At 42.1% G+C, this 20,239-nt stretch overlaps 1 protein-coding gene across 1 annotated transcript; it reads left to right on the top strand.

The window, feature by feature from the left end:
- The first annotated feature begins 4,037 nt into the window (after positions 1 to 4,037).
- LOC117664361 (neuritin-like) lies at positions 4,038 to 18,954 on the top strand. Its single transcript, XM_034415280.3, has 3 exons — positions 4,038 to 4,582; positions 5,825 to 5,990; positions 16,405 to 18,954. The coding sequence occupies exons 1-3, from the start codon at positions 4,540 to 4,542 to the stop codon at positions 16,628 to 16,630; spliced, it is 435 nt and encodes a 144-aa protein (XP_034271171.1). The 5' UTR covers positions 4,038 to 4,539; the 3' UTR covers positions 16,631 to 18,954.
- The last annotated feature ends 1,285 nt before the right edge of the window (positions 18,955 to 20,239 follow it).

The raw sequence follows: 20,239 nt of genomic DNA, 5'->3' as shown, positions 1-20,239 counted from the left end.
CCTGTCTGGACTTGGCAAAGAACTGGGCATGCTTATTCAGGCCAAGGGAGGGGAATAATGGTTATGGGATTTGTATTCCAGATGGGTCCTTAGGTTTTGCCTATCCTGACCAATAACCAGAGGTATCTACAACACTATTTATACCCTTTCTATTGCACCACAAATAAGAGACCTGGCATCATAGCTAAATTTTTCCATTCAGTCCACAACAACTTCATCTCATCAATCTCTTATCTCAGAGACTCTAGGAGTCTCTGGAGGCTGGGGACAGCAAAAAGTGTTACATCCTGTCCAACCGGGAGTTGGGAAATGGGCTGTTTCAGGCCTCCAGAGGACCTCCGAGTGGGTAGGGAAGGCTGTTTTGGCCCTCCCCAGATGCATAGAGAGGATCTGGAGCCAGGTGAGAAAGAAAAACAGGACTTCCCCACCCCCACTCCGAGGCCCTCCCTTCTGGTGGGCCCAGAAGGCTCGAAAATCAGCTGGCCAGTGCACATATGTGCGCCGGAGCTGAGCTGGCATGGCAGGTGACATGGCTCCATGTGCCACCTGTGGCACGCGTGCCATAGGTTCGCCATCACGGGGCTAGATTCTAAGGTCTCTGATTCTATGAAAACATATTTCTCTTAGTATTCTGGTTTTGCAAAATAACTTCCTTGATCTGAAAAAGTGATATAGTTTACATATTAAATAGGCTTAGTACTCATCAGTGAGTATACAGAATAAAAATGTCTGCTCTCTAGGGTTCACTCGTGAATAAATAACCTCAGAATCCTCAATGGGCCAACATTTTAGGATATTTATACACAATAAACTCTAGTGTTTTTGTATGGCTGCCTTGTGCAATGTAATCATGGCACCAGCTGGAATGTAGAGATGATTTCAGCATCATTTACATGTAACAGAAATTATACTGGAGTGGCTAAAGGGAGCTCTTAAGCACCCCCCTCAAAAAAAATATGCCCAGAACAGGGTTGTCAGTTGGCCAGGAAAGAGCATTACTCTAATACAGCAGTCTTAACTGAATCAGGATTTAGTGATTAATCCTAATTGCCTCTATTTGTGCAACAGCGAGCCAATCAAATTTTAGCATTGTGTAGGAATGCTAAAATCTCTTAAGCTTTTGTAGGATTTTAATAGCATATTATGAGGACCAGTTTGGTATAGTGATTAAAGTCTAGAAACCTGGAGACTGTGAGTTCTAGTCCTGCCTTAGGCATTGAAGTTAGCTGGGTGACTTTGGGCCAATCACCCTCTCTCAGCCTTAGGAAGGAGGCAATGGCCAGATGCTTCTGAAATCTTGCCAAGAAAACTAAACGGTCTAGTCCAGGCAGTTGCCAGGAGTCAACATCGACTTGAAGGCACAGAACCAATATAATATAACGGCACACTTGAAAATGATACCCTGTTTTCCCCAAAATAAGACATCCCCTGATAATAAGCCCAATCGGGCTTTTGAGCGCATGGCAATAAGGCCAAACGCATATTTCAGGGTTCAAAAAAATATAAGACAGGGTCTTATTTTTGGGGAAACATGGTAGTTGAAGACTTTCTATGCATATCATGGTGGCCATAAGAAACATAAGCAGCTACAGAGCACTGATTTACTAGAATTCTGTCTAAATCTTGACTCCCCACCCATGTACCCTACCTGTTTACCTTTTCTGCTTTCCTAGACAAGTGTATACATTTCTAGCCAAAGGATTCCACTGGATCCATTCATCTAGAAACCTCTTAGAAACAAACTTGATGTTGAAGATTGGCAGTTGGGAGCCTTATTTCAAAAATTATTAGTTTATTTTAGTAAAAAACTCCAAAAGTCAGATAAAGCAAGAAACTAAAAAAGTTGTTTACAGGCACACTGGCACACCAGGGCACAAATGCTGGGAATATCTAGGACAGTGGTTCTCAACCAGTGCTCCACGGAAGAAAAGGTTGAAAACCCCTGATCTAGGATATTGTGCTCTTCCAGCCAATGACCTAGGAGTTCCTGCCTTTCTAATAGTTCGTGTCAACTTTGAATTGGATCTGGCAGAAGCCATTTTTCTATTCCTCAGTTGCCCCTCAGAGTGGAGAGGGGGAAGGAGGATGAAATACATTGCTAGACAAAACACAGAACTTTCTCATGGGAACCAAGGTCATCTCTACAGGGAGGAGTGCATGGAAATCCCGCCAATTAACCTAATTGGCCAATGTGACCTGTGACTTTTGGGGAGGGAATTATTTTCTATTTTAATTATACTGAAACCGCGGGAAACATTTAGAGTTGGTTTTCCATTTGATCATGCCAATATGATGTATCCAATAAAGAAGTTCTTAGAGGAAGACTTTAGCCTCCGAGTTCTGATTTGCTTGAGTTCATTAGTCAGGATCATGACAGTTTGATTTGATTTGTTCAAGAAGGCTGCAAGTTAGTTGGTATCACCTCTTGCCACTACCTCCTTACAAATTGAGCTGCCATTTAAAGGCAGGTACCAGATCCAGCAAACCTTCCCCAGAGCTGTGGACCATGTTACAGCTCAGCAGGATGCATGCAAAGGATGCTCTGAAGGAGACCCAATTCAATCAACACCAACATGTTTTGTGAGGATCAGAAACAGAAGACAAAAATCAGCCTTAATCTTTTGCTTTAACTGCACTGAGCATGCTGAAGTAGGGTTTCTGAGGGCTTCAAAAGCAAGAGAAATAGGAGTTAAGGCTGAATTAAGACATTTTAGTAATTAGAAATGTTCCTATAATTTGGCTAGAGGTATATCTTCTATATTACCTATTCTGATTCATAAACCTACTTAAAAGTAAACTCACGTATTCTGAAGGGGTAGATTCTGAATGGGTTTGTCTTGAACATGTGCAACCATCTCTGACTTCTTTGCCAAGCTATTGAAGTTTAGGATAAGCTGGTTAAGCAGAATTGGGGTTTTTTAGAATCATGGCTTGAAACCAGTGGTGGGATTCAAATTTTTTTACTACCGGTTCTGTGACCGTGGTTTGGTGGGTGTGGCATGACTTGATGGGTGTGGCTTGGTGGGCGTGGCAGGGGAAGGATACTGTAAAATCTCCATTCCCTTCCCACTCCAGGGGAAGGTTATTGCAAAATCCCCATTTCCTCCCAACCAGCTGGGACTTGGGAGGCAGATAATAGATGGGGGCGGGGCCAGTCAGAGATGGTATTTACTGGTTCTCCGAACTACTCAAAATTTCCGCTACTGGTTCTCCAGAACTGGTCAGAACCAGCTGAATACCACCTCTGCTTGGAATGCTAGTCAAAAATGTTATAGTATTACTAAAATACAAAAAAACAAAAAACAAAACACAGAATACAAAAATGAAACAAACTAAACAACACTACAAAGAAGTGCATAAACAAGAGAAAACCAACATGTACATAAATTGTCCCCCTTAGCTGAATACTGATAAATGCATTTCAAAGATAATAATTCCTCTCCTTGGGAAGCGGGCACACACATTTTAATTAATGTTTTGAAGAAAATAAAGATTGAGGTGAAAAGAGCGTTACAGTATTGCTAATATTAATTTAGGGCAGCTACTAATTTGTGGAATATTGGAGGCTGAATTCAGTTCCAGAGGTAACACAAGGCAATCCGAGGTGGCATTCCGCAGGTTCATCAAGTACCTTCATCAAGAATCATAAGGTACAACACTTAAATGATAGTCAGAGGGTACAAATAAGCAATCAGGAAACAATATCAGTATAAATCGTAAGGATACAAGCAACAAAGTTACAGTCATACAGTCATAAGTGGGAGGAGATGGGTGGTGGGAACGATGAGAAAATTAATAGTAATGCAGACTTAGTAAACAGTTGACAGTGTTGAGGGAATTATTTGTTTAGCAGAGTGATGGCGTTGGGGGGAAAAAACTGTCCTTGTGTCTAGTTGTTCTGGTGTGCAGTGCTCTATAGCGTCGTTTTGAGGGTAGGAGTTGAAACAGTTTATGTCCAGGATGCGAGGAGTCTGTAAAAATTTTCACAGCCCTCTTTTTGACTCGTGCAGTATACAGGTCCTCAATGGAAGGCAGCTTGGTAGCGATTGTTTTTCCTGCAGTGCTAATCTTCCTCTGAAGTCTGTCTCTGTCTTGTTGGGTGGCAGAGCCAAACCAGACAGTTCTCGAGGTGCAGATGACGGGCAGTTCTCTTGGCAGTGGGCTTGTTCTGCCCTGTCCCTCTTTTTTCTTCCCTGCCTCCTTCGACCCGCGACGTCCCCCGCCGTGTCCGTCTCGCGTGGCTGATCCGCAAAGCAGACCTGGGCAAGGTCTGCCCTGCCCTCGGCGCCAGAGAGCCCGACCTGAGCGAGGGCAGAGGCAGAGCAAGCGCGCTCCGAAGGGGAATCGTGGCACTTTTCCCACCCGCGTGGCGTGGAGGCTCCCGCGGAGTTTTGCCAGGGTCAACTCCCACCTTGACTTTCTCCTCGGGAGGTCGAGAAGCCCCTCGGGTCCTCCCCAGGGAAGAGGAATGGGAGGGCTGCCGGTGGCGGCGACCCAGTTTACCCGGAGCCCCTAAACCAGGCAGCCACAGTGGAGACAATGGCACTTCGACCCGGCACGGTCCTGCTACTCATCACTCTGGGTAAGCCCAAATCTCCTCCCGATCGCGGACGCCAGTCCAGAGGATGGGAATGGCATCCTCTGAGGGGATACGTGGGGGTGGGGGTGGGGGTGTTTGTCGAAAGGATAACGGGAACTTTTAAAAAAAAAATCCAGATATGTTAAAAGACAGTTTACTAGGCAAGATTTGATGTCATTCCTCTTTCTCTGCATCGTTAGAAGGGTTCCTCTGTTAACTTCCCGAAATTGATAAAAGACGGTAGAAGAGCCCGGGATAGTGTTAGTGATGGGCAACTTCTGACTACAAACTTAGTTAAATCCATGGCTTCGTTTCCAAGGGAAACCTTTCTAAGGAACGCTTTCAGAATTCAGTTAAGTTGGTGAGACTTTCCAAAAGCAGGGACGGCGAATTCAAGAATGATGCAAGTTTACTTTTCCGTTCATCTACTGATTCGTTTTATTCTTCGTGGCTGCTTTTTTTTCTTTTAAAATACCAAGCGCATCTTTTTCATTTTACCTTTTAAATAGCCTCGTGATAGAGCGATGTTTACGAGAGATCATACTGGCCCAGCTCTTTGTTTAGTCCCTCCTTTGGAAATCATGTATTCCAGGTCAAAATCCCTAACACTGATCTTGTCGAGCAAGTTGTATCTTACTAGGCTATGCTAGAGTTTGTTAAAGCATAGTTTATTTGAATAAACCCCACAACTGGCTCGGGTTATGTAACACCAACCATAGCTGTGACTTTTCAAATGATACCCTAATGACATTGTGGATTAATGCAATGTTTGAAGCAGAATTCTACTTAGTACTTAATTTTGGTTCTGCTTCTTGTATATGATGACCATTCATTATGTGTGTGTGTGTGTATTGCACACATATAGTTTGTGCTTCTTATTTAAGGGAAATTGGTCTTTAGATGAAGTGCCTGGAAAAAGAGGTGTGCTATTAGATGCTACATTATTTTTTTTATTTTTTATTTTAATTTGATTTATATGCCGCCCTTCTCCGGAGACTCAGGGCGGCTTACAATGTGTTAAGCAATAGCCTTCATACTTTTGTATATTTTATACAAAGTCAGCTTATTGCCCCCACAAACTGGGTCCTCATTTAACCTACCTTAGAAAGGATGGAAGGCTGAGTCAACCTTGAGCCTGGTAAGATTCAAACCTGCAGAAATTGCAGGCAGCTGTGTTAATAACAGGGTGCATTAAACCACTGTACTACCAAGGCTCTTGGTATTAAGCCCCTTTTCCATTTGCAGGGTACTTGCTCAAGTTACTGACGGCAGAAACTCAGTGTGAAAATATTTATCAAGATTTCTCTGGCTGCATCTTAAAATTAGGAGAGAACATGGCTAGATATGAAGAAGAAGCTGAAGAAGACAAAGTGAACCAGAGTCTGCTGCAAGGATTGCAGGTTGTTTGTGGGTGAGCAGCAAACCTCTAAACTGTACTGTAGGAACATCATGTCGTGATGTGTATCTTGAATATACTGCAGTTGTCCCTCTAATCTTTGAGAATAACAAAATAACAGAGTTGGAAGGGACCTTGGAGGTCTTCTAGCCCAAGCCCCTGCTCAAGCAGGAAACCTGACCTATACCATTTCAGACAAATGGTTATCCAATCTCCTTAAAAACTTCCAGTGTTGGAGCATTTATACTTCTGGAGGCAAGTTGTTCCACTGATTAATTGTTCTGTCAGGAAATTTCTCCTTAGTTCTAGGTTGCTTTGCTTATTGATTAGCTTCCATCCATATCTACAAGACCCCTCACATCCTGGACATAAATTGTTTTAACTTCTACCCTCAAAACAACACTATAGGGCACTGCACACCAGAACAACTAGACACAAGGACAGTTTTTTCCTGAATGCCATCACTCTGCTTAACAACTAATTCCCACAATTAGTCAAATTATTATTCTGTCAAATAATCTATTAAGACTGTATTACTATTATTCTTCTCTTCCTTACTAGTATCTATCTCTTCCCACTTATTACTATAATCATGTCACTTATATCTCTCAATTTATATTGTTTTTATTTGTTTCCTAGTACGATTTGATAGCTTATTAGTAACCTTGACTATCACTAAATGTTGTATCTTTTTATTCTTGATGAATATATTTTATTCTCCTTATGTACACTGAGAGCATATGCACCAAAGACAAATTCCTTGTGTGTCCAATCACACTTGGCCAATAAAGAATTCCATTCCATTCCATTCCATTCCATTCCATTCCCTACTCTACACTACACTACACTACACTATACTATTCTACCCATTGCTTCTTGTCCTGCCAACCTTCTAAATCAGAATGACTGATATCCTCTTCCCTTTTCTCCTCTGTGAATGTTTCCACTGAATATTCTCTTAATACTAATGGGAAAAGTGAAGGTTTCCACTGTCATAGTACAGTAGTTGGTCTCATGTCTATTAATTGGCTAGCAAATTGTGTTCCCCACAGAAAATGGTTCCATCTTTCTGCTTAGCCATAGGAACCACAATAACGGAAGGAGCTTTCTTTTGAAACTGGCTTGGATTTACTATGTTTTTATCCTTTATTTTAAGTGCTACCATTGGCACTTCCTCAAAGACAACCATCAATTGAAAGCAAAAGACTAATTAAAGTTAGTACCAATACAAGAGAACAAGTCTTTCATTGTTGAGAAGTGCTTGCTGTCCCTTACTGACATGTTAGAACCCTAGATTCTAAACACAATTAGAAATGTCATTTTGTAGATAGCAAAGACAAAGCCAGTTCTGCTGCCTCTTATGAAACACGCATTTGGTTTCAAGTAAAGAATGGGTACCATACTAGAATTTTAAGAAATCTGCTTCCGTGAATACAATTTGAGCCTGAGCAGTTTTGGTTGGCTACCAATTCAGTGTGCTGGCTTTCATCCTATCAGTGCCCTGATAGGTATAATATTATTAGATTTTCAGGTTTCTGACGTCCTGGTATAGTCAGCTGGTGCCATCGCTGACTATTGGGGGCGAATCATTGGCCCCCACGGAAAGGGCTCGCAACTTGGGTGTCCTCCTGGATTCACGGCTGTCTTTAGAAGAGCACTTGACAGCCGTGGCCGGGAGGATTTTTCATCAGGTTCGCCTGATCCGCCAGTTGCGTCCCTTTCTAGATCGGGACTCCTTACGCACGGTCACTCACGCCCTCGTCACTTCCCGTCTGGACTATTGTAACACTCTCTACATGGGGCTCCCCTTGAGGAGCACTCAGAGGCTCCAACTGGCGCAGAGTGCGGCCGCGCGGGTGGTGATGGGAGCGACGTGGCACTCCCATGTAAAACCTCTCCTGCGCAAGCTGCACTGGCTCCCGGTGGTCTTCCGAGTGCGCTTCAAGGTTTTGGTTATCACCTTTAGAGCGCTCCATGGCTTAGGACCTGGCTATTTACGGGACCGCCTGCTACCACCAATAGCCTCCCACCGACCAGTACGCTCCCATAGAGAGGGACTCCTCCGGGTGCCAAACAATGTCGACTGGCGGGAGAGCCTTCTCTGTGGGGGCACCTACTATCAGGAACGAGCTCCCCCCAGAGATACGGAGGATCCCGGATCTGCGTACCTTCTGTCGCGCGCTCAAGACTTTCTTGTTTCATCAGGCTGGCCTGACCTAAGTCTTTCCCCTTTTTAAATGGAAATTTTAAATTCAGCCAAATTATTTAATTCGTTTTATTCTATTTTAAATTTTGTATTTATATTGTTTTATTTTATGGCTATTCACCACCCTGAGTCCTTCGAGAGTAGGGCAGTATACAAATTCAATAAAAGAAAGCAAGATAAAAGAAAAGGTATCCAATTCTTTGATTTAAGGCAACTATAAGGGGAGGATGCTGGGAAGGAGTTCATCCTTTATCTTGTATAATTTCTCCACTCACTTTAATCCCACAACCTTCAAAGCTTCAATTAATATAGCTTTATCATTTGTTTTGTTGTGCTTGTTGAATTTCCTTGCTCTGCGATGGCCTTTGACTTTAAACTATGCATTTTCTAACTACCAATATTAACCATAATGGGTAGTGTTTTATTATCCCATTGTTCTTTGCCAGGCTTGGTTTGCCACCTTGGGCAGCTTCACAGCCAGAGGACTGAGGAGAGTACAAACACATCTGGTTGTTTATCTTTAATCTAATCAAGTGCAAGAAGAAGGCGGTAAAATAGCAAAAACATCAAGATGTTGGAAATTTAGCTTGCAGCAAGTCTGAGCAGAGAATGATTATAAGCAGACATGAGAATGGGAAGAAATAAAGGAATTGTAGAGATAAATGCCGCTCATTGAAGCTTCCAAGGTGAAATGCTGGACAGAGCAAACATTATAGACAAACTAGGAAATGTACAAAACAATTAAGGAAAAAGCCAGAAGTTCTGGAGAAACACTGTCCTGTCAAAACTGTGTGAGAAGAACTATTGAGATGGGGGAATGTAGAAACCACAATAAATTAGATTGTGATAAAGCTGATAAAAAGGCCAGATGGAAGAGGGCAAAGAAATTTTTCATGTAATAAAATGAAGGGATTAATAAAGGAAAAATAAGCATTTGGTAAAGGACAGAAGAAGGAAGGGATGCCGATGTAAAGAACATTACTGGATGTAGAATCCTAGTACTAGATGATGATGATGATGCAGATTACTGTATCGGTAGTCCTTGATTTACGACCACAAATGAACCCAACATTTCTGCTGCTCAGTGAGACATTTGTTAAATGAATTTTGCCCCATTTCATGACTTTTCTTGCCACGGTTGTTAAGTTTAAAGTTTTTAAAGTTTTTTCTTGGTGGAGTTTTTTAAAGGAACATCGGGGCTTCCGGGGAGAGTCTCACCTTCGGTTTGCGTAGGTTTTTCTTGGTGGACGTTTTAAAGGTAGCCTTGCCATGGTGATGGTGGTGGGGGATTTGGTGGCTGGGGTTTCGGCGGCGGGGGTTCGGAGCCTAGCCTCAGATTCAGTATTTATGCATAGGGGATCTGTAGCCTGTGGCAGGATTTGGTGGCGAGGGCCTAGCGATTGTCGGTGGTGGGGGTGGGGATTTGGCTTCTGCGGTGGGGATCCGTAGCCTGCGGCAGTTAAGGAATGTTAAGGTTAAGAAATGTTAAGGGAATCACTGCAGTTATTAAGGTAGTAACAAGGTTGTTAAGTGAATCTGGCTCCCCCATTGACTTGGCTTGTCAGAAGGTCGCTAAAGCTAATCACATGATCCCAGGACATTGCAACTGTCAAAAATATGAGTCAGTTGCCAAACATCCGAATTTTGATTGTGTGACCATAGGGATGCTACAGATATTTAAAGTGTGAAAAAATGATCGTAAATCACTTTTTTAAGCGCCGTTATAACTTCAAAAGGTCACTGAACAAACTGTTGTAAGTCAAGGATGTTCTGACCTAGGCTTCCTTTATCTCCTTTGACACGCTGCCAAAGACTCAATTGGCAATTATCTTGGCAAGGCCATACGGAAACACAGAATCAAAAACGGAGCTTCAAAGTACAAACCGACATCATCCACAATGTTCCTTCCTACAAAGGCCCACGTGCCTTTGCTCTTCCTTTATGTCTTATGGGAGGGGTGAATCATCTCCAAGCCTTACTCCCGAGTTGTCCCTTTTGTTTTAACTGTTCTTGCCTTCTGGCAGCTCTGCACATGTGTGCACTAGGAACAGGCTCCCCCTGTTCCTCTGCCTCTCTGATGTCCCACTCTGGAGGCTCCGGAGTCTGCACATAACTCCCAGATGGCCTGGCCCCATCTCTGCCTCTGATGCAGAGCTCTCGTCTGAGCCTTCCCCAGACTCCAGGACTGGCCCATGTTCCTCCCCAGCTTCCTCACTGTCCAACTCTGCTGCCAGCTCCGCAGGTTGCTGGCGGACCACAACAGAGGACTATCTGTATAAACACTTTCAAGAGAGCTGGTTTGAACCAGCTATAGAACCAGTGCGAACTGGGGCCAACCCACCACTGACTTAGATTTATATACTGCTTCATAGTGCTTTTACAGCCCTTTATAAGCAGTTTACAGAGTCAGCACATTGCCCCCAACAATCTGGGTTCTCATTTTATTGACCTTGGAAGGATGAAAGGCTGAGTCAACCTTGAGCCTGGTGAGATTTGAACTGCCGAACTGCAGCTAGCAGTCAGCTGAAGTAGCCTGCAGTACTGCACTCTAACCACTGCGCCACCGTGGCTCTTGGCATTGGTTTTTTAGCATTGGTTTCTTAGTTCAGTGGTCACCAACCTTTTGGACCTCAGGGATCACTAAATTCATAATTTTAAATCCCACGGACCACTAATATGCATTTTAAAAAAGATAAATAGTATTTAGTGCAATATAAAAATGCAAATAATTTTTCTGCAGACCATCAACATTTTCTCACGGACCACCAGTGGTCCACAGACCACAGGTTGGCAACCACTGTCTTAGTTTACGCTACCACTGGGGGCTAACAAATTCCAAAAAGATGTCAAAGCTATTTGTTTTTTCCTCATCTATCACACAACAGAACAAGATTTTCTAAAACTCAGTTCAATTTTCTCTGAAAAGAAAAATCAGTTACCAGAAGAACCTTCAAACTTAAACATGTAGGCCTGTTTTCATATTCAAGATGTGAAGAAATGCAAAACAGTGGTACTAAATGTAATGGGGAAATAAACCAATAGTCTGATAATGAAGCTTGACTAAAGAACCATTGAAAAACTAAAGTGGTTCATGATTCAGTGCTGAAGGAACACATTTACACACACGAACAATAAACAATATGACAATGTGCAACCTTGAGAAAAAGTGAAGATGAGAAATGTAATAAAAATTTTTCCACAGGCGAAAAAAAAAAGAACGGAGCTATTGCAGAGTACAGCTTGATGTAAAACATATAGTTAGGCTGATGCAAGGGAGAGGAATCACAGTTCCCAGTTTGAAAGATCTGCAGTACTGCCAGTTACTTGCCAAGCATGGTTTAAGATGTTGGTCTTGGCTTTGAAAGCCCAGATAACGTAGGGTACAATTATCCAAACCTGGCATGCAGGAGAAGTCCTTTTGAAAATGCCCCTATTGGATTATTTTTCTGGTTCTTGACCAAGAAGTCCTGCTCTTGTGTTGCTCCCAGTTGATAGGATGCTCAGGAGTTATATTTGCCACCAGTCTCTCAGCATTTAGAAAAAAATGTTAATCCTTTTGCGAGGTCCTTAATTGTTCATTGATTTTAGTATTGATGATTTGTTTTAAACCTTTTTATACTCTGTTTTTCCTCAATTTTGTTAGCCACCCTGAGTGTTTGCTAGCATTAGAGGATAAGTTTAAGGCAAAGAAATAAGCAAATCATTAAATAATACATGAATACTTTACTGACAAGTTTGTCCTTCCATACCCATGTTATATTGGTCACAAATTCCTAGTGGACAACACGTTTGCTGTGTTGATGGCATTTTCCTGCTCTCATGTAGTATTTTTCTTTTTTCCTCTTTGTGAGGAAGCACTCTGTTGTGTGACTCTCATAAGTCTTCTTAGTACCTATGCATCAGGAACAATTAGGGCAGGGGTGGGCTTCAAAGATTTTAGCAAGGGGTTCTCTACCTGGTTGCTGGGTGGGCGTGGCCATGGTTGGTGTGGCCCAGAGGTGGGTTTCAGCAGGTTCTGACCAGTTCTGGAGAACCGGTAGCAGAAATTTTGAGTAGTTCGGAGAACCGGTAGTAAAAATTCTGACTGGCCCCACCCACATCTATTCTCTGCCTCCCAAGTCCCAGCTGATCGGGAGGAAATGGGGATTTTGCCGTAACCTTCCCCTGGATTGGGGAGGAAATGGAGATTTTGCAGTTTCCTTCCCCTGCCACGCCCACCAAGCCACGCCCACCAAGCCACACCCACAGAACCGGTAGTAAAAATTTTTGAAACCCATCACTGGCGTCGCCTAGTTGGGCTCCTGCACCACGGCCGGGGTGGGGGGATTTTCGCCCTTCCCGGGTTCCGGAGTCTTTCCTCAAGCCTCCGGAAGGGCAAAAAAGGCCTCCCCAGGCTCTGGAGGCTCACTTCCCGAACTTCCGGTAGGCCCATTTTTTGCCCTCCCCGAACCTCTGCATACACCTTGAATTTATGGGCCACATGGGGACTCCTGGGAGGGGTGGGGTGGGGCGGGCAGGACCAGCCAGGAGTGGGATTTGGGGAGGTTCTCCAAACTGTACAGAATCTTAGCTAGAGGTTCTCCCGAACCCCTGCAAACCCTCAGCAGCCCACCCCTGAATTAGGGTTTCTGAGGGGTTCTAGCACAAAATAAGCAATGTCCTTATTGTTGCAATACAAGAGTTGAATCAGACAAAGACAAAAATCTTAGTCTTCCTTCTAAGCAGGGGTCACCAACCTTTCGGACCTGAGGGACCAGTAAATTCATAATTTTAAATCCTGTGGACCACTAATATGATCTGCCTAATGATCGGCTGGGTGGGTGTGGCAAGGTGGTCATGTGGCTGGTCATCGGCTGGGTGGGCATGGCCAATTCAATGTCACTCATGTCGAGGGGTGCCTTGCCAGCCTCTACTTGCTACTCCTTGCCTGCCTGCCCAGGCTCCTTAGGGCCCCAACATGAAGCAGTTGCTGGAGCTAAGCAGCCACCATGAGAAAGAGTTGGTAAAACAGCTCAGTTCAAATTGGATCTGACCGAGGAGTCTCACCACAAGCATCTCACTGAGGACTACAAGCATAGGCTTTCCAAGCAGAGGGAAGACCTGCAGGAGTGCAAGGCCAGGTACCAGTGCCTGGAGGCTCAGCAGGCTGAGATGGTCAGCCAGTTCCAGGCCATGAGGCAGTTCCACTGGAACGAGGCCCTCTGGCTCTTCGCCACCAGTGGCGCTTCCCTCCAGCCTTCACCCAAAGCCCCACACCAGGAGGCTGAAGCAGACCCCAAGTCGGAATTTCTGCCCCCCTCCAATCTGCACAAAAAGACCCAGAAGGGGAGACTCTCTGCAGCAACACAAATGTTCATTGCATGATCCGGCCCAGGGGCCATAGTTTGAGGAACTCTGATTTAGTGCAATATAAAAAATGCAAATAATTTTTCTGAGGACCACCAAAATTTTCTTGCGGACCACCAGTGGTCCACGGACCACCGGTTGGTGACCACTGTTCTACAGTACTGTTGTGCATCCAAGACTGGCCTCTTTTCTGAGGAAGCTTCTGCGTTTCTGTCGTCTACAATAAGAAAAGGCTCATTGGTGACAAATATGATTAGAATGAATGCTTTGGAAAGTGATCTATAATAGAATTAGTTTTGTTTTGGTGTATTTGCCTTTAGAGGGGTTGAATTGTGCAACATCTCCCAAAATTTAAAACTGACAGAGCATGTGACATAATTTGATTCCCAAACAAATAAAGTCTGTAAAAACCAGGCATTGGGAAATTGAAATTATCCAGTTGAAAGGGGAAGAGTCAAAAGAGAGAATCCCGATCCTCTGACAAATTGCCACTTCAGTCCTTACTAGTTACTCTCCTCCTTCCTTTTTAATTTTTTTAAATATGGAACCAGATAACATCCAACTGCTTTTACACTGGATTGCTTCCCCTTACTCTACCCTCCCCCCCCCACATTGCTGCAGGATTCAGAGGAAACAACCATAGAAAATCAAAGCAGAGTTTACCTTGTTTTGCACCAATCTCTCTCATTATTGTCTTAGAAGATTTCTTCTACCACATTTCTTCTATTTAATGAGTTCTTGACAGCTGGCAATCAACTAGAGGCTCTTTTAGTGTGATTTCAGGGACTTTTTAAGGGGAAAGCAATTGCTCTGGGCACCACCACATGGTGGAGGCTCCCTCCAAAGGATAATTTAATATTTGAAACCATCCAATGCTTTAATATTTTTCATGCAAGTTGGCAAAAGCTATCTTGTCAATTTTATAATGGTTTCTTATTATGCTATGGATTTCAATGTACAAAATAAAAACAAATGGAGAAAAACATTACATTGATGTAGAATATAGTAAGAATATATAGTGATGGGTTGTTTAGATAAACATTTCTCTTAAAACAGCCATATTGGTAGTTTAAAGTGGTACCAACGCTATTTCTTGCTCTCAGTCTGAAAGTTTGAACACAAAACTTCTGGAATATAGCACTATCACTAAGGCTGCTTTAGCACACCATAAAAGCACAATATATATTAAAGCACAATATATATATATATATGAAAGCACAATATAAGATTGTAAGTATATCACCAATTTGGTGTTGGGTTAAAGCATCAGACTAGAAATCAGGAGACCATGAGTTCTAATTTTCGTAAATAAACAAGGAAGGGAAGAAAAAAAAATGAACTTTGAAGGTTTGCATCGGGTGAAATCCAGCAGGTTGTGACAAGTTCTGTAGAACCGGTAGCGGAAATCTTGAGTAGTTCGGAGAACCAGCAAATACCACCTCTGGCTGGCCCCAGAGTAGGGTGGGAATGCGGATTTTGCAATATCCTTCCCCTGGAGTGTGGTGGGAATTGAGATTTTGCAGTATCCTTCCCCTGCCATGCCTACCAAGCCAAGTCAAGCCACACCCACCAAACCACACCACGTCCACCAAGCCATGCCCATAGAACCGGTAGTAAAAAAATTTGAATTTCACCACTGGTCTGCATCCACATAAACCAGAGTTTTTAAAGATTTGGCAATGTTAAGATGGATGGACTGGGAGTTGAAGACTACCCATCTGAAGTTTGAAAAATACCTAGATGAAGGGTTACCTCTGAAACCCTTCATTGCTGCCCCTATAATCCTGCCTGACTATAACTGTTAAAAATAAGTGGAAATATGTCTTGCAATTTCCAGGTAGGAAGCTTACAAAAAGTGTTTCTGAAACTCTAAAATAGGCTCTAGCTGAATAGATATGGAAAATTGCTCAATCTAAAAAAATTTAAAACCGTCAGAAAATAGCAATTGCATCATGTGGGATTCTCCTTATTTAGCTGCTTGTTTCGACTTCCCTATAATGCCCCCAAAACCATTAGAAAATTTCTCATTCTTGACTAGATAAACCTTTCCGGAGTTTATAGTCTTGTATGGCAGGCACTAAATTTCACTTTTCAGCTGCATAGTATTAAATACTCCATTAGGATTATTTTGGAGATCCTGCTGCATACTTGGAACAGTATCCTCCTGTGACCTGGAAAAGATTCTGTACAGAGGAACTATGTATTAATTATAGTCATTGTGTGTGGATAGGTTTCTTTGCTCCTCAGAGTTGACTTTCTAAAATGGTTAGAATTGAAGCAGGTCATTTATTAAAAAAAAGACCTAAAGTAGATCATAAATGCATAGACCAATTAACCAGATATTATGGATATTAGATATTATGGCAGTTCGAATACCTAGTGCCGTGTAACAGGGTGAGCTCCTGTTACTTGTCCCAGCATCTGCCAACCTAGCAGTTCGAAAGCACGTAAAAAATGCACATAGAAAAATAGGGATCACTTTTGGTGGGAAGGTAACAGTGTTCCGTGCACCTTTGGCGTTGAGTCATGCTGGACACATGACCATGGAGACATTTCTGGACAGTGCTGGCTCTTCGGCTTTGAAATGGAGATGAGCATCGCCCCCTAGAGTCGGGAATGACTAGCACATATGTGCGAGGGGAACTTTACCTTTACCTTTTATGGGTGGTGGATGGGCAGATGGATAGACAGGTTATGTTCTTCATAGATGGCCCATGTCTATCTGTGACTTTTGTGGCAAAGAACTGTGGAGTCCTTAGTCTCTCTGCATTTGATGGGATCTCAGAGAGCACCAAGGACCCCACAATTCAACCCCGAACTACAAATATTCTCTTCTATTGGTGGTAAATAACTTATTGTTTCCTTTTTCTTTTGCAGATATTGGAATGAATTTCATAATTGTGCGATGGCTACTCTTTGGGTGTGCCAGAAGGAGATGGTGACTGTCTGGGAAAAGTTGAAAAGGGAATCTAGAAAAATCAAATTTGAAGGCAATCTTTTTGACCTCTGCATCTCCAGTAACTACCAGAATTTACCCTCATCCCAGGTCCCAACCCTTTTTTTATTAGGCATCACTCTGATGCTCATTTGGTTCAATTTATGAAGGCAACAGATCTGTGATTTTGTACAAATGAACATATGCTTTTTTCCCATTAATATTTGGAAAATATTGTTTGTGGTGGTTTTTTTTTTCTTTTTTAGTGAATTTTTGATTGTGGTAACAGAATTTCCTAATATTTAATTTTTCCAGTGAGGTCAGTTGTAAATATGGTAAGCGTTCCAATTGAATTTTGACAATCAAAAGTTGTGCATGCCTTAAGGATCTCAAAATTAAATTACTAAATTACAGCTTGCATAGGAAACTGTGGCATGAGTGGAATGGTGTCACTAGTTTTTGTATCTTGACCTGCTAATTAGGGTTTGCTTTGGTAAACATTTCATTCCAACTGTTGTACTGATTTCTACATTTAAAGAACTTTTTAGCAACTTTCTTTTTGTATATAGATGTAACTTCTGTAATTAATAAATTTGCAATTTTAGGAAAGAAAATGTTGAGGAACTCAAGAGGGTAGCAAGAGGTTTTAAAATAACTGGATTCTCTCAGCAGAACATGATGGTTTTATTACCTACCTAAAATGAGCTCCCCAAAATGTCCAAAGGAAGATTACAGACTGATGATTGACTTGTTATAGAGGTATTTAAAGGAATGATTAGTCATGCAAGAGATTTACATTATATTGGTATATGACTTCAGAGCTAAAGAAGATTGACCAAAACCCTGAGGTAGCTTAAGGCCGGGGTCTCTAACCTTGGCAACTTTAAGACTTGTGGACTTCAACTCCCAGAATTCCTCAGCCAGCTCCCATTGAAGTCCATAAGTCTTAAAGTTGCCAAGGTTGGAGACCCCTGGAGCCTTAAGGAACAACCCATCTACATATGTTTGCAAGGAATAATGCTGTGATACTCTTTTTCCTCCATTCCTGACAACTAGTTTTTCCTCCTACCTGAACTTCCCCTGAATATTGCAAAATACAATGTGTATTACAGTAAATATTTCTGAAATGGAAAGAAATATTCAGTGAGAAGTAAATATCTTGCAATTTTCTAAGGAAAACTTCTGTATGGCAGGTTGGGTAAATGTTCAGAGAATCACCTGAATGAAGTATGAACATTGCTGTAAAATAACAACGGAGAATATGGAACTGACTGTTCATTGCTTCTCTGGGTATCCCTTATAACTGCCTATTCGGGTTGAGGCTTGCGGGAATTGCAGTTCAACTTTTGAAGTTCCCTACATTCCTTTGGGGGCATGGTGGCTCAGTGGCTAAGATGCTGAGCTTGTTGATCGAAAGGTCGGCAGTTTAGTGGTTCGAATCCCTAGTGCCACATAATGGGGTGAGCTCCTGTTACTTGTCCCAGCTTCTGCCAACCTAGCAGTTCGAAAGCATGTAAAAAATGCAAGTAGAAAAATAGGGACCACCTTTGGTGGAAAGATAACAGTGTTCCATGCACCTTTGGCATTTAGTCATAGTATTTTTCCGGAAAAAACAGAAAAATGGAAAAAAACAGAAAAACGGAAAAAACAGAAAAAAACCTGTTTCCCCCCCCCCAATTTTTCTGGGTTTTTTTCCAGGCCTTCCCATCTCTAGATCCAACTTGATTTTCTAATATTTGACATTCATGTAAATAGATGAAATCTTCTAAGGCTATCTTGGATATTAACATCCACACTGTAGAGAATGTCCGTATACTCCTTCCATTTTTGTTTGATCTTTGAATCATTACAGATAGTCTTCGATTTATGACCAATTATTTAATGACTGTTCAAAGTTATAGCGGCTTCAGAAAGGGTATCTGTCTATCTTAAAACATGGGAACCCCCTCCCTATGGTCACATGAACATTTGGGGTGCTTGGCAATCGGCTTGCATTTGTGACCAGCTGTAGCATCCCAGTCATGTGACTGCAATTTGCAATATTGTTGTTTCTGGCATTTTTTGCCAGTTTCCGGCAAAAAATAACCGCAAGCATTCAGAATGGATTTGCTTAATAACTGCATGATTCTTACGAACACATGGTTCACTTAATGGCCACTGTAAAAACCATTAAAAAAATTGGGTCCTGTCATGTGGATGCCTCAATTTATAACTACAATGATTTACAACTTCACTCAGGTCTAGGGTTGAAATGCTCCCGGTTCGGACCGGATCGCCCGATCCAGTAGCGATGGAGGCGGGTGGTTCGGAGAACCGGTAGCAAAAATCCCTGCCTCCCCCATGCCCAGCTGAGCAGCAATCATCAGAGGCTTTTTTTTTAACTTTTAAAAGCCTTTTTTCTACAACCTCTTTGGCCAAAAAATGCTTTTAAAAGTTAAAAAAAAAAAGCCTCTGATGATCGCGCGGCTCAGCTGGGATCATCAAAGGCTTTTAAAAAACAACAACCCTTTTTTCCTTTTAAATGCCTCTGACAATCCAAGCTGAGTTGCCTGATCGTCAGAGGTATTTAAAAGAAAAAAAGCCTCTGCCTATCAGGCAACTCAGCTGGGATAGTCAAAGCCTTTTGAAAGCATTTTTTTACAACCTCTTCGCCAAAGAGGTTGTAGAAAAAATGGTTTAAAAAAAAATTGGCCACGCCCACCGTCATATTACCACCACCACCACCATGAAGCCACGCCCACAGAACCAGTAGTAACAAATTTTAGATTTCACCACTGCTCCAGTCCCAATTTATAGTCGTGTGTTGAGAACAACTTTTGCTATCTGTACATTAGTGTCCCTTACTAGAATAATTTAAGGATGGAATTTCCTTCTGAGTTCAGGAACTTTCCACATCAATCTTTAACAACCTCTTTGACTTCATTCTATTGTTCCTGTGGTTTCCTGTCAATAAGGGCCAGGATTTTGAAGAGAATCTTGATATTCTTCTTGAGAATGATGGATATACGCTCAAGATCACATGGAAATTGACTTACATCTTGTACACGAGCAGTTTGGGATCTTCAATCCGTGTCGGACTTCACTCTTTCTTGCTATAACTAAGTCTTCTATCTCCTTGTGTCAATGATACAATTGATTTGATTCTGCTTAGTCCATCAGGTGATGTCCATACACATAGGCATGCTTTTGGTGATCTGAAGACTTGTGCCAGCAATCAAGAAATAATTTGATTAGCAGAAGCTAATTATTGTCATCATTATTAGTAGAAAGTCACTATTTTGCTTAATTTTCTAGGTTTCCTTGGCCTTATGATTAAATTCAGTTTCCTTATTATTTTCAACTCTGGCATTCCAATCTCCAATCCCAAAAAAAGCATCTTTTGCTTGTTGGTTCTGTCAATTTATGGAAAGATAGGTGGGGTCAAATCAGTTGCAAACAAACAAACCCATTTCTTTTTAACAACTTCTTCACTTTGCCTTATTTAAACATGTTCCTGAATTCCAAACACAGCCTTCGATCTTAAATAAATGTGAAACCTAGCTTTTCTTCAAAGCATATCATTAATATCACATCTGCTAAATAGATCTCAAATAATGGGGATGGAAAAACTCTCAGCACTAAGATTGTCATTGTCTGCCTAATTAGATTCTAGTCTTTAGTCAATGTTAGTCTACAGAGATTCATTGAAATGGCTGCAAATCTCCTTTGCTGCGTTAGGTATGCTATTATGATACTCCCAAAGGAAAGCGAATGCCTTGAGCGCACATGTGCTCATAC

Source organism: Pantherophis guttatus, chromosome 3 (assembly GCF_059756535.1).
Source record: "Pantherophis guttatus breed Tessera chromosome 3, ASM5975653v1, whole genome shotgun sequence".
Taxonomy (NCBI): domain Eukaryota; kingdom Metazoa; phylum Chordata; class Lepidosauria; order Squamata; family Colubridae; genus Pantherophis; species Pantherophis guttatus.
The sequence above is the reverse complement of the archived record's forward strand: the minus strand, read 5'-3'. Positions and strand labels throughout refer to the sequence as shown.